We start from the raw sequence: 15528 nt of genomic DNA, 5'->3' as shown, positions 1-15528 counted from the left end.
AGCTGTTTAACTAAGTCCATAATGGAAGCCCACATCTACTGTAAGGTGTGAAGCAAACTTTAAATATTTGGGGGGGCTCATCTGATGATATCAAGAGCCACTGCAGACTTTATGGTCTCAGGAATCAGGAGGGAGAGCAGAGAACCTGTGGCCCCTCAGATACGGTGGGACTGTAAGTCCCCTTCATTCTAACCATTAGTCATGCTGACTAGAGGTGGTAGGAGCTGGAGTTCAAGGGAGGACTACAGGTTCTCCACCTCTGCTTTGAGGAATAAACACCAAAAATGCTTGGCGGAAGTGCAGTTTCACTTAATAGTGGTAGTTCTGCGGTGCACATTTTAAAAACTTTTTACTAGTGCACATAATTTCCTCTATCACACAGGTGTGTTTGCCGTCAGTTTTAAAGCAACAGTGTTTAATAGAGTTGTCAAATTTTTCAGAATTCTTGCAATAATGTTCCAATTAAAAATCTCCCTATTTAAATTCTGCATGATAGCCCAAAATGCTAATAAGGAACTTCAGTTTATCCATAATAAAAACAATGCTGCAAAACACATCTGAACAACTTGAGCTAATCTGAACAAGGTTGTAATTAGAGACAAGAAATATTATTTATGTATGTATTGTTTGTGAGACATCATTAAAAAGATAAACAGAATTTCCCACAGTATGAACAGCAGCATCCCAGCTCCTAGAAGCTTATAATCTAAAGATATCTCTTGCCATCTTCAAATATTAAGGATTTTAGATTTCAAGACCGATCTTACTTACTGTCCCTGCTGTATCAAGGATTTCAAGCATACACTGTTGACAGTCTACTTCAACTTGCTGAAAGACAATAAAAGGACAAGCATTATCAAAGGCTGACAAATAAAGACACAGTGCTTACTTGTAGACTACTTTGCACTTTTTCACTGTTTCTTGAGTGTTCAAAAGTACACATTAATCCAAGAAGCAGTGTGGCAGGTGAAAGGAGATAAAATATGCAAGTAACAAGTAGTTCTTCTACTCACATGAGTACTCAGATTATTACCTGTCCAAGTCCATTAATCATGAGTAGGAATGCAAGAAGCCATCAAAGCAGACCACTTATATTATCAACACGGACTGGCAGCAATTAACTACATTCTTTCAAGCAAAATTCTTGCCTAGCCCTACCTGTAGATGTAGGGTGTTCAACCTAAGACCTTTTGCATGTAAAGTCAAGTACCTGACTGCTGAACTAAGTCTCTTTCCTATTCCAGTAAGTGGAACAGTGAAGTACATGCCTTAATGAATGTTAACCACATATGTTACATTTTGATAGAGTTAACATTGATATATGCTATCATCAAGGAAATAGTCATAAACATGGACTTATAATTCCCTGCAAAAAGTTTCAAGTACACTATACCTTTCTGTAGGAGTCTTCTATGGTGGGATCATATTTTTCAACAAAAATTCCCTGTACAAACTGTACAGTCTGGAAAAAAATAAGGAGGGGGAAAGAATAGATTGGATCAGTCAATTGCCAGCAAACAAAGTTATTTGAAAGCCTAATCAGGTAAAATATAAATAACTCACAAATTCTTAGTTAGTTCCTTAATCTATACTCCGGTTACCTCAGTCTAGCTTAAGCAGTGATACACAAAGATCAAAATAAATAAAAATACAGGTTAAATATGTATGTGTACATATTTCAAGTAACTAACCTGTAACTCAGTTATTTAAATACCATTTTAAAAATGTGATTTCACATTTAAAGCCTGTTTTCTTCATTTGCAAATGCGAAAATAGTTCAATAAGGATGTTTCCTCACTCTGACCTTCAGCTGCTGGAGCCCTATGGAGGGATTTGCCTGATCATGTACTGGGCAAAAGTAGGGAGAGGACTATGGTTGTACAAGTCATTCCTACTCCCAGAGTCCTCTAATAAGCCAGCCTTTACAGTCATGTGAGTTCTGCACACATGTTCAGCTGAAGGTGCTAACAAGATCTTCACATATCTAACTGGCAGCTGGGGACACTGGGCTTACATGCACATGTCTTTACAGGAAGGGCTTACATGCACATGTCTCTCCCCAATTTTGCTGTGCATACAGACACTTGCATGGGAATAATGGTTTGAGACATTCTGCATTATGGTCCAGAGTATATATAAAAGTTTTATACTGTAAAGCAGGCTAGTCACACATCCCCGTTATCTCAGGAGTCAGGACTATCACTTGCACTGCTTACGGGTGATTGGCACATTCCACTTCTATGTCTATGTAACTGTGCATGTGCATTGCAAAAATAAAACAAAACCACCACAGAAAAATACAGCAAATACGATGAAACTGCTTTAAAGCTATGCATACTAATAAATGTGTGTGTGAACACACACACGCAGGCTTACATACATATAAACAGAGCTATAACTAAGGTTCCTTCAGTAAACAGGAGATGATAGTGGAGATGTTGCTTCCTGCATCTATTGAAAAGGATGGATAGATCGAGAGAGGCATGCTGAGGAATAGGGCTGTGTTGTTATGAAGTGTGTCATAGTCCACTATATAAAAAGAAGCATGCATTCTGGCTCACCCTGAGAGTCAGTCAAAATACTGTTTGCTATATATTCCCCAGTTATGAATAGTCTCAGCATGGACATGTCAAAGACCCTTGGAAAACAACATTAAGTTTCGGGGGAGCAACATAATAGCATCTCATTTGCCTGGATAGGGTGCTAATAAGATGCTCATCTATGGGGTTATTGCACAGGACACTTGGGAGCAAGAGAATCTCAGGGTAAATGCATAATCAATAGCAATCGACAGAAGTTATATTTTCTCCCCCTTCACCAAATTGTTAGGAATTGCCTTCACTGCAGCAACAAATCATGAGAACTCTAGATAATGGAATGCCTTCCTGACCTCCAAGTTACCAACTTACTCAAGCAATCCACATGGGAAACCTGAATTGGCTGATCTAATGTCCTGGTGGGACATATCCTTCCATCCTGAAGCATTTTTACCTCCAGATGGACTAATAGCTTAAAGCTAGAGCTGTTCATTCCTCATGGCCCCTTTTGTTCTAGAAATTTCCTGTATCTTTGGAAGTATGGATTTATAATGCCTAAACAGATAGCCTTTCATCAATCAAATGGCCAGAAGTCTTAGGAAGACTTTTATTCATGCTGAATTCAAGTTATCACATTTTTTTTGTTTAACTCCATATGGTATACCCCAAAGTTACTGCTCCTTGGTGTTTCTTGCTGAACTCTCTAAGTGCCCTTGAGGCTAGTCTTCCTTTGAGCCTGATCTTGGAAACCACTTAAGATTAACAGTACTTTGCAAAAAAGCCAAGCTCGATACCCTTCCCTGGTTTCACTTCTACATCTTCATTGTGTCTTTCCATGTTTGATATTTTTCTTGGGCTTAGGTTAAAGTTCCAGAGGCACACTGCATTGCTTTCCCTCTTGAATTCTACTTGTATGTTTGAGCCACATTCACTACTGTGCAAGGCTCAGAGATACTGTGAACAAGAAGGAAGTAAAATGTTTTGCTTTCCCCCTGCCTCTGAAGCAGATAAATACACACACTCTGATTTCTCCCTATAATGATCTGTTCCATCTCTTGCATGGGCAACCCTATGCAAAATTCAAGTTTGCCGCCATAGCACTTAGGCCTCCAAAAGACCATCCTCACCATTTTCCACCTTCTCCATTCCTAAGTTTGGTCAACTGTAACTCTCCACTTTCACTCCTTTCTTTCTAACGCTGTGGTTAAGAATAGTTTAACAGTTCAGAGCTAGCAGCTAGTCTGCTAAATAATCATCTACTGTCTGTAAACATGTAGCAAAACAAATTTTGTACAATTTGAAATGGAATATCCTAAGCTAATTGCTGCATTCTGTGTAATGTAATACATAATCTATCAAGTGTGTGCCATGTCTCTGCAAACTAACTTATATCTTGTTCTTTGTGCACGTATGTATGCAAGTTTCCACGGATATGTGGATAGAGAGCAGTCCCGTGAACAAAGGACAGATCCGGATACCAAGCAGCACATTTGTGGTTAATGTGCAATATGAAAGATACAGGAACAGTGTAAAGCTCAGGAAGCTCTTGTTCCTCAAGAAAGGCTCAACTGGAACAGGTAACCCTCTTATCCCGGTGGACTTAATAGGCAGTCTAAGTAGGTGGAATCAAACCAGGGCTGAGGATGGTTCACTGAGAAGCTGCTAGCTTCAGTTCAGTGGCTCATCACAAAGAGCATCCTGACAAACAAACCAAGATATGAAATAAGGCTCTGACATTACTATATGAACCTGGGTCTGAACTAAAAAATGAATTACAATTTCAGGCATTCCAATTTACACCCTATTACATAATAGTTACTCATTGATGTAACTTGCAGAAGGAAACCTAGAATCATTAATACATATGATTGGATTTTGCACTCGGGTCTGATGACATAAATTGCCTCTTTCATATGAGTATGCATGTGTTTCATCATTGCAGTATCTATTTTCCTACAAGTGTACAAGTTCACTATGAGGTATGCCAATAAAATTGCTACTTTAGAGATCTGTCCAAAGCCTGCAAGCTAAAAACAGGGTTTCAGGAAAGGATTTCTAGGGTCATCTCACTACTGAATAGGCCTCACTAGTTTTCAGAAGAAAATCTTTGCCCTTTTTTGTAACAAAAAATATTAACTGACAGGTATCACACATTCCTTTTTTTAAATACAGCAACAGTCTTGCCTCTGTGAGTCATGCAAAAGCTTTTTTTAGTTGTTAGCTCTTTGAAATCACAAGAATCCTTTAAACAACAGCCCCATTTTGTTCTGGGTAAAAGCTAGGATTTTTCTTGTGATGACAAGAAACACAAGCATTATCACCCCTAATAAGTGGTTTCTCATTTTGAAAGGCCACTTATCTGCAAAAGGCATCATTGTATTTCAGTGAGTGCTGAATGCTTCAATGACTTCCTAACAAGGGAGAAAGCATTTTTCTGGCTTTCATGTTCAAGGGTACTTTTCTTGCAAAGGAGGAAGGAAGCTGCCCATTGAAAAGTCATTCTACCATCCTAACACAATCTAGGACACAATCAGGGTCTTAGAAAAAGATTAAGACATTTTTGCTAACATATCACCACAATAAAAAGTCATACCCACACAAAAGTTCATAACCCATACAACCCTCAATTGCAAAGAAACTTGTAAGTATAATGACAAACTTTTAGGCCAAAATATAGAGGTCCGATAAATAATTACTAATCCTTAGTCTTACTTAAAGGTAAAAGAGCCCTGAGATGTTATTCTTAATATGTTGAAAATTTCAATAACTTAAGATGCTATTTGTTAAATGGCAGAAATTCAGAGATCTCACTTAAGCTTTAAACACAAGAGAGTTGCTGTCAGACAATCCTTCCCCATGCTGTCAAATAAGAATACATACCAACTCAGGTAAATTATTTTAATGGTTCAGAATATAAAGTAATTCACAAGCTTTGGGGGATAGGAAATGTATTTTAGAGTCTTGCTGAACTACTAATTAGCAAAATATAAATTGAATATTAATAATTTATTATATTGAGCTCTCAGTTATCCATGTAAAGTAAAAAATCACAAAAGAAAATGTACCTTAAAGAGTAACTTACTGTAGCTTGTTGTAAGCAAGCACCTATTTTTATCTATATAGCAAAATCAGTATCAACAGCACAATGGTCAATAGCACTCTGGTTCCAGAAGTCGGGTCCTAACTCAAAGGAGCTTACCATCTAAACACTGATATACAGAACCAGAGGAATACAAAGGAAGGGGAGGAGGGTAAAATAGTACACAACTATTTCAGCTACATGTATCTGCATTATTAGATACACAGAGTGAACCAAGAACAATATGAATGGAACTCTGAATTAAAATCTTCTTAAGAAGCATTCCTCTAGGTCTCCCTACACCAACCTCTGCACCAAGGTGAATAGCTACTGAAAACAGGGTCTTTTATTGGTGTTGCCCAAACTATGGAATTCTCTGTTCATACGTGCTGACCAGCACTTTATTTTCTATCCATTTCTTCTGGGCAGACTGGCCTAGTTGCCCTATGTAGAGAGCAGAAGGGTGTTTTTGGGAAATGATTGCATCCTGTCATGAAGAATACATAGGAAGAAATCAGACATCTAAAATGGCAGTGCCCTGAAACTAGCTGGAAAATATTTTAGCCTCCAAGGACTCACATTAATTTTGGAAATTCCTGAGCAAAGAAACCAAAACAGCAATAATGAAAACTTATCAATAAATTCCAGTCTATCACCCATAGAAATGACTTCCTATGACTACAGGTATTAATTACCTTAACAATACTAGTATGTGTGTTTCATCATAAATTATTGTTGTTACAAATGTTTTTGCATACATTTAAGCTTTAATAGAATAGCTGTTGTGGGGAAGTTGCATTTTCTCCTTCTGATCTCACTGTTTACATTTTTCCTCCTTTATATATATATATATGTGTGTGTGTGTGTGTGTGTGTGTGTGTGTATCTGCCAAGTGAGGATAATAATTCAGACATCTGATAAAGTAGACTCCTGATCCATAAAAATGCATGCCATAAAAACATCTATTACTCTTTGGAACATACTGCAACACTCTTGGTTTTGCTGCAACAGATTAATATGGTTACCACTCTATCTCCTGCACTTAGAAAAGTGAATGTGACATGAAAGACAACATTTTGAGAGACAAAACATGGTTTAATTCGCTATGAAGCTTATGCAAAACCTACTACCCACATACTAACAGATGCATTTGTCATGCTACCAGCTGAATAATGAGCATCTGATGCCACAGTAATGTCCCACTGCCAACTTAAGCTGGACAAAACCCAAGGACACTTTGCTACAAAGGTGAATGAAACAACTAGAAGAGTAAATACCTGCAGAGAACTAATCAAATGCTGATGTAAGGCTGAACCACTGTGTTCAAGGAAATGCTTCTGTAAAATCACTCAACTTGAGTGCACAGCTCTTTTCCACTGCAGTAGCAGCCATGAGTGCTGCATGCAGTGGGTGTTCATAAAACATAAACTTATTAAAAGTGTATGCTCTTTCCAGGGATGCACTAAAATTCTCTAATATTTGTCTGTATGACTATCTAAAAAGAACAGCATAGACACAAAAACCAGCCTCCTTCCATCAATGCAGTTTGCCAGGAATGCTGCAGGTAGGCAGAATTACAAAGCACCACAGAAAGATTAGTGAAACTCTGTATTCCTATTGTCTACAGTTACAATAATGTAGTACTCTCAGTAGGAGTACTGCACAGAGCAGTTTGCAGTCTTAGAACACAATCAGTGGGGATGACTGTAAACCTCTGAACATGGAGAATTACAGGCACCCTGTGCAGGGGAGGAGATAGGACACAAACTGCAAGTCAGTTAGATGGCAGATTTCAGCTTGTCTAGCTGAGGTTCTTCAGATGGGAAGGGTAATAAGCTGGAGTGCCCTCTTCCCATCCCCTTTACCCACAAGAATCTTCTTATGATCTCAGAGAAACAGTCCATGTGTTCTCTCTGTACCAAATGCAGGGTGGGAGGAAGAGCAATCTGAGCACAGATACCCGACTCCAAGGTCAAAGCTCTTTTCCAGCCTCAGATCTAGGAAGCTGAAGACTCTTCCAGATTGCTCAGATCAGTACTTTTCTGTCTTTCTGTGAAGCGTGTCACTCTTATTCCCAAAATAGTGAAGGAGGGTGTCTTGTTCAGTGCCACCTAAACATCTTCAAGCCTATGGTTAATATTTAACAAACCATCTTTAGAATTCACTTGTTTTATCATCAGAAGCACTTTCTGGAAAGGAGAAAAAGAATGTTCTTTTACTCGTGAGTTCACCTGTCATTCTTTTTATATTTTTTTCCTGTCATTCTTTTAAGCACTGTGGGCAACCACTAAAAATGGCTTCCCCATCCTGCCATTGCAGTTTCTAATGTCTGTTTCTATTTTACCCATCTATTTCAGTGTCACAGAGAATGGCAAACCCTCAGCCATGGAATGCCACAAGTACCTACACCACCTGTAATTCATGATATGTGCTACATTTTATTCAAGGCTACATATCTGTCACTGAAAACAGGAAGACAGTAAACATGGAGGAATAGTAATTTAAGACTTTGAATTTAAAATAGCCACTGACATTTAACTGCATCTAAAATATGATCTTTTAAAACTTTCAGCAATTCATCTCCAAAAATTTAGTTGCAGTTAGCTAGAGTACAAGCTGCAAGGTCCAGCAAACTACATGGTTGAAACAACAGCATGAAGCTATTTTTCAAGGAAAATTCAGAACTCCTGCAGAATCCTTGATCTCAGCACTAAAACACAATCTATTTGTATAGAATATTGTATACTCAAAAGCCTGAGAAAGGTGGCCAGTTGTCAAGGAAGTAGTCAGCACAGGACTCAATGTTTCCTTGGAATATCCAGTTAAGCTTCCCCTACAGCTAAAACCCATCCTATTTCCTACTGATGGTATGAAATCTAGCACTGATTCTGCCACGTGCAATAAATATAGCAAAAAGTATATCAGGATGGATGAACGTACAGAAGAGGGGTCAACTCCATCCCTTTGGGGTTCCTCAGATGACTTCACTTTTTTCTTCACATCTCTAGGTGGTTGCCACTCCCACCACAAATGTTTGGTTGCTCCCCAGTATTTGCATAATTTCTTTCCAATTTAAAAAGCAGAGATAGGGGAATTTCTGGATGTGCCGCAGACACCATGTTTGGGACTCCAGATTTAGGTTTGTACTTAAAGTACAAACTTTAAGAGAAAATATGCTGGGTGTTTTGTATTTTGGTCCTACCCCACTTGTTTCTAGGCACAACCCCTTGCCAGTGGAATGTTCCTGCTGCATCCCCAAAATTTAGCTGAAGAGTTTCTGAACCACTCTGTAGACATAGACAAACTGGCCTAAATTAGAAATGGCTCACTGGTTTATCCTGGGCCATCTGTAGCCTCCAGCTAAATTTTATTTGGTCCTAGTGCCTCTCCCAAAGTTTAATCAAGATAAGGTAACACCTTTGCACAAAGTGAAACCTAGAAGAAATAGTTTCCTCTTTCCCAAGGTACAGGTAATCAACTACTCGTGTATGTTGCACATGATGCTACATTAAGCACATATTGTCACAATTTGGAATCATAGCTATATAAGTCATTACTACTAGACAACATAACATTTATGAAGGCAGACAAACCCCAGACCACTTTTGAGAACAAAACAGTCTAAATGAAAACTGGATACCCCTGATTTAAATATTCCAGTGACAGAAGACAGATTTTCTGATCATATAATCTGAGAGAGGTTTTAGCCTAACCCTAAACAAAGAAAATAATAATTATTAACCTCAAACTTGTACCATTCTTTGTTCCTAGAATAACTCCAAGCTAGGAAGAACTAAGTATCATTTGCAGAATGCTTGAAATGTAAACATCTGAACTAGTAACTACAGAAAGAGCCAGGCTTGAAGATTCCAGAACTACCCTTTATGACAAGACTAACTCTTTAAAAAGAGATAATGGCTATTATTGTAATCATTATCACCATGATGGTGCAACTCACCAAGGCAGATTTCCCCACACCACCTGAGCCGAGGACCACTAGCTTGTACTCACGCATGATGTGGTCTATTGAAATACTGACAATCTGAAAAGGAGAAGAAAATAATAAGAGTTAAGGTTTCTCTGTATGGCAGAATACATATCGAACAGTTACTAACCTTTACTAACAGTTACTAGCATGGCTTTTCCTCACATTGCTGCCATGTCTCTGCATTCACTTGTACAGGTTATCATTAGCATGCCTTTAAAAGTCCCCTTTGACTTTTCCACATTCTTTTTATATAACAACCTGGAACTGAAATGCTCTTGACTGGCACTGTTAGCACTTGATATACACATGTTTCTCAACACTGTGAAGGTACAAAATATTTTTTATTGTGGCACAAAAGTTAAGTAAGCAAAAACAAGCTGCTACTTGTCAGTATACTCAAAAGTTGAGGGGAGACACACTTCCCAAACTCGATGCTATGGCAGTCAAAAAGGAATAGAAGGAATGGGCCACGTATTCCTGGAAAGGGAGCGGTTCCTGCCTAATCAAATGCTTAGCTATAGAAGCTTCCCAACAACAGGCTCTGCACTGGTGTAAACCCATGTGTGTGATGCACTGACATAAAAAAGAAGTAATCACTCCCTTTGCTGTGACATGTTTAAAGAAACTCCAGTATAGCCCACTACCTACAGAAGTCATATAGTATATGTACCTAAATGGATTTCACCTGTGTGCAACTCCAGTGCCACATGATTTTTATTAAATACAACTGCTTATGGAGTTTGAGGGAAAGCATATCTAGGCAAACAGCATCATTAAGACCAAGAAGCTATCAACACATCTTCAAACTAAGCTGTGCAGAGCTGGATAAGAAGGCTTAAATCCATTCTTACAAAATGGAAAGAATATGGCTTAAGTCTGACTCTGTTTAGAGAAGTCTTCTCTTGTTCAGTTGCAAAGCTGTGCCCAGCTCTCTGCAACCCCATGGACCACACAAGAGTCCACCCAACACCATGCCTTCTGCACCATCCAGCCACCCCATCTTCTGCCATCCTCTTCTCCTTTTGCCTTCAACTATCAGGGTCTTTTCCAGAGAGTCCTTCCTTATCTTTAGGTGGCCAAAGTATTTTAGGTTCAGCTTCAGTATCTGTCCTTCTAGAGAACAGTCAGGGTTGATTTCCTTTAGGATTGAGTGATTTGATGTCTCCTTAAAGAAGACTATCCACCAAAACTCAGTGACTGAGTAATGAACGCATTAATCAGAGATGAAACCAAGAAACCAACAGCAATTCCAAGAGATCTGAAGAGATATGAGATGGGAGAATCCATCCAAAGCCCAACTCTCACACAGACACACCACAGAAAATGGGCTTTATGGAAGTGTGGTGAGAAGAGAGCAATTGCTGAAACAAACCCATATCAATACCTATTTGGAGTGCACAAAGTTGCATGTTTGAAACATAGCGAGTACATGGAAAAAAATTTTTGGTCTGATAAGAGCAAAATTCAACATTTTGATCTTGCTGCAAAATACTATGCATGGTGCAAAGCCAATAAAGCTCACCACCCTGAGAATGCCATCCCCACAGAGATGCATAGTCATGACACCAATACATTGTGGGGATACTTGTCCTCTGCAGGGATTGAGAAGCCAGGCAGGTTCGAGGCCAATATAGGTAGAGCTAAATACCAGGCAATTCTGGAGGAAAATTTGTTTCAGTCCATAAGGGACCTGGGCAGAGGTTCAACCTTCTATCAGAGCAGTGACCCTAAAAACACAGCCAAAGTAACTATGTAGTGCTTTAAAAATGAGAACCTGAATTTCTTAGAATGGCCCAGTTAAAGCTGAGACTTCAATCCAGTTGAGAATCTGTAGGAAGCTGCTGTCCACCAGTGCTTCCCATACAATCTGACAGTGCTGGAGCAGTTTTGCCAGGAAGATCGGGCAAACATTTCAGTAACTAGATGTGCAAAGCTGCTAGCGAATTACCCAAAAAGACTTGCAAGAGTAATTGCTGCCAAAGCTGCTGCTACCAAGTTTTGACTCAGAACAGATATTTAGGTAGGGGCTGTAGCTCAGTGGGAGCTTTTCATGCAGAAGGCCTCAAAGTTCAGTTTTGGGCATCTGCAGGTAGGGTAGGAAAATCTCCAGTGTGAAACCCCAGAGAGCTGCTGCCACTCAGTATCAAAAATAGTGGGCTAGAGAGACTGATGGTCTGACAGTATAAGGAAGCTTCCTATGTGCCAAATAGTAAGCATAGGAAACAAACAAACAAACCCTTATACCAGGCAGAGGAGAAGAAAAAAATGTATAAAATTTGCAGGTATGTTAAACAGTGTATGGACAACAGATAAAGGCCACATGCAATATTGCAAAAGATATATAAATGCTATGGAAATAACCATGAGAAAAGCAAAATACACATCTTTTTTTAACAAAATACTCCAGCACAGTGTTTCAGTATCTGCTAAAGAATTGCCTGTGTATTCTACAAGTTCCTGCCTACACATTTCAACTCGCTAGATTCACAAACTTTCAACAGGTCTTTGCATGGTATTTCTTAGTATGAAACTGAATCTTTGTTTCAACAGTGTTATTGCTTTTCATAATGCAACTCACAATAGCAACCCAGTTTTCCACGCATACAGCTGGTTTAATAGCAAGCAAACAGGAGAAAGCAAAAACAATAAAGAGGGGAAAATACAATCAAACACTAGGGAAAGGCATACCAGTCTCCATCCTTTTCCCACCCCCAAATTAGACCAGTATGTCACATTCAATAAAGCATATTTTTACTTGAATGCCTGGGTACATAAATAAGAAGTCTAATCTGGTATGTGTAATCTTCACAGAGAATTTGTCTTTCAGTGCTTTTTTAAAAAAAGTTTGCTACTATTATGAACCATCCTCAAGACACTGATTGTGCAGCCTATTTTTAAAAACTCCTTTGCATAACAGAAACAGTATAGATCAAGCTGCTACTAGTAGTGACGGATGAATGATACAACCACCCACCCCAAACATGGCTCTTTTATTCTGGAGAGCAATTACAAGTTTATTTCAGATTCCATTAAATGCCCAACAATGCCAACCAGGAGTGCAATGGGATCTAAATTCCTCCCCCAACATCTGTAATGAGCCCAGAACCCCCATTTGGTCTGCTTACTGCAGAAGCAGGTAATTCCCTGAAAGTCCTAACTAGTTGTGGTGACAGCAGACATGCAAGTAGCGCACACACAGAGTCCTGGCTCACTGCTGGGGTAGAGGACTACTAATTACCTCTACCACAAAATAATGGGAAAGGGAGTCTAAGGATTATATAGATGCGTGTGGGTGAGTGGGCAATAATTGTTTCATTGAGCCTTACAGCAGCTCAAAAATAAATATGAGTAAGGATGAAATCCTATAACCAGTTACTGACATAAAGTCTAATTTAGGGAAGGGGTGAGGAACTTCTTTCAGCCTGAGGGTCTGAGTTCAGTTCTGCAGAAGCTCTCAAAGGCTGCATTCCAAGGTTGAGAAGAGCCAAAAGCAAAAGAGATGGGCTCAAATTGCAAAAAAAAAAATCACATTGTAGCCAGGACGGGAAATTGGTTCGGAGGGGCATTTCAACTTTTTAGAAAGGACGAAAAAGCAGCACCCAATAATTGGAAGTTGGAGGAAGAGGGTATGGTAGGATGGGACCAAGAAAGCAGGTGTGGTCACCTGAGGAACACTTGAAGGGCCAGACTGGAGAGCCAGGAAGGCTGAATTTGGCCCTTTGATCTGAGATTTTCCATCTGTCTGAGTCCCAGGATATGATCTGAAGGCACATGAGACAGCCACCAAATTGAAGAAAAGCCAGTCTGGTCAGTGCTTGGAGGAGGGCCCATCTGGAAACTGCATTTGTATGATTTGCCTGCTACACCTGAATGGCAACTCTTGCAATGCAATATCTGTTAGGGTTGGACCTGCAGCTTTACAGCTGCATATTTTCTTTTGCTCCCTGAAACACTTATTGAGGCTGATCAGTCATATTGAACCATGATCCATTTTTACAAACATGCATTATTGATTAATATACAGGATCTTAAGCAGGAACGAAAAAAGGAATTGGAATGTCCTATTCAATCCAAGCAGTGAATTGCCATTTTAGTATTGATATTTGAAGCTTCAATGGACCTCAGATTATGCCTTACTCAGCAAAATCTCTTGCTCTGGGTTTCCTGAATAACATGGCATCTCTTTAAGAAGGGTCTATCTAAGCCCGCTAATGCTTCTTTTAACTATAAATTTTAGCAATGTCTAGAACTGTGTGCACATGTGTACACACACACACTTCATACGCATTTATTGGAAATGACTCCTACAAATCCATGTCAGAAAATTGTTCTCCTCCTCTCACCAAAGCTTTTCTTTTTATGTTTTTATTTTCTTGAAATCTGGGGAAACTTGGTGGTAGAGGAGGGCTAAGATACCAGGAGGGCTGGATTTGTTGCTCACTTGGGATTCCCCATCACTGCAATAGGGCTTATGTCTAAGTTATGCAAACAAAAGCCTAGCATAAACAGACGAATATTTATTGTTCTGTGTGAGTGACCACAGGATGCTGTGAGTGATCACAGCATCAAAATCAAAACCCTGAAAACAGTAGTTTTAACAGCAGTTGAAGTACTTCTTTAATATATTGTTATAAGTATTGTTTCATTGAGGTGCATAGAATCCCAGAAATAGGCATGTAAACCTTGATTAGATCCTGATTTGGAGGAAGCCCTTAAAGTATAGTCTAAATGTCAGAGAAAACTGGTTTAAGAAACTCAATTAGCTTTGCTGAAGGTAGGCACACTAGGGGAAAATGGGATAAGAAAGGCAGAGGCCTATCCTAGTCTGAGAAATCATGGCTTAAATTGGACCCGGATTGTTAAATCTGAACCAGACTGTCACATGTTAAATTGACATTATGGAAAAATCCAGATTTTAAAATGCATTATAAAATTGTTTTTATGGCAAATTTAAACTGACAAATTTATTTTTATTTTGGATCAATTAGATGAGTTTGTCATTCTGTGGTTTAAGTGCCAAATATGATTTGCCTGCAATAGGTGACTGGCAATACTGGACAATTTGCTAGACTCTGGGCTTGTCCCTGAAACATTTTCAGTTATTTGAAATGCTTATTAAGGCTGATCAGTTGCATCAACACATGCTCCATGTCTATAAATATCTATCATCTATGGGTAATTATGATACACTGGATTCTAACGGAAGAATGGAATAGAGAACAGGAATATTGTATTTCAATGTATTTTATCATGTTGTAAGCCGCCCCGAGGTTTCGGCAAGGGGCGGCATAGAAATGTAATAATAATAATAATAATAATAATAATAATAATAATAATAATAATAATATTTGATCCAAACTTTATCTGCTCGAGACAGAATGTTGCGCTAGAGTCAGTATCTGAAGTTTCACCAGACATCTGGTTATGCCTTACTTAAAAATTCATACACACACACACACACACATATAGGTCTGCCTTTGTTGAAGCTTATGCATAATTGATTGATTTGTATTTATGCTGCTATTTGGATATTTATGTAATAGTCTTTGTTAAGTTCAAGGCTTTGTTTTCTTGTTTCTATCTCTTCTCTTCTCTTCTGTTTTGTTCTGTTCTAGTTTGTTTGTTCATTTGTTTAATTTTGTTTTGAATTGAAAAATGAAAGAAGTTTGAACCAGGCCATTTCATCTATGAAATTTCAAACTGAGCAACTTTTTTCCAAAATATTGGAGTTAGGAGGAAAGTAGATTTCCTAAAAGGCTGAATTTCAAGGAAAGGAAAACTGGATGAATTATGTCATAAATTAAAGAGCAAAAAGTTGCTATGAAAAAAAAACCAAAGAACTGAAAGACCCACTCAGCCTCCTGAAATTTACAAAGAAATAATGCAATAATTACCTTCTCTGTTATATAATACAAAGTGTTTCA

General features: G+C 38.7%; 1 protein-coding gene across 4 annotated transcripts in view; it reads right to left on the bottom strand.

Annotated features, from left to right (window-relative positions):
- Window positions 1–15528, bottom strand: part of RAP1A (RAP1A, member of RAS oncogene family) — a 106777-nt gene that overhangs the window by 20977 nt on the left and 70272 nt on the right. For all 4 annotated transcript variants that reach the window (XM_044447136.1, XM_044447147.1, XM_044447162.1 and 1 more), the window contains exons 3-5: window positions 9575–9658; window positions 1394–1462; window positions 772–828 (exon numbers count right to left, since the gene is read on the bottom strand). In XM_044447136.1, the coding sequence (XP_044303071.1) occupies window positions 772–828; window positions 1394–1462; window positions 9575–9631 (183 nt within the window). In that variant the 5' untranslated portion in view covers window positions 9632–9658. The remainder of the gene's footprint in view (window positions 1–771; window positions 829–1393; window positions 1463–9574; window positions 9659–15528) is intronic.

The sequence above is a fragment of the Varanus komodoensis genome, unplaced genomic scaffold (genome assembly GCF_004798865.1).
Source record: "Varanus komodoensis strain SLA01 unplaced genomic scaffold, ASM479886v1 scaffold1, whole genome shotgun sequence".
Classification (NCBI taxonomy): domain Eukaryota; kingdom Metazoa; phylum Chordata; class Lepidosauria; order Squamata; family Varanidae; genus Varanus; species Varanus komodoensis.
The sequence above is the reverse complement of the archived record's forward strand: the minus strand, read 5'-3'. Positions and strand labels throughout refer to the sequence as shown.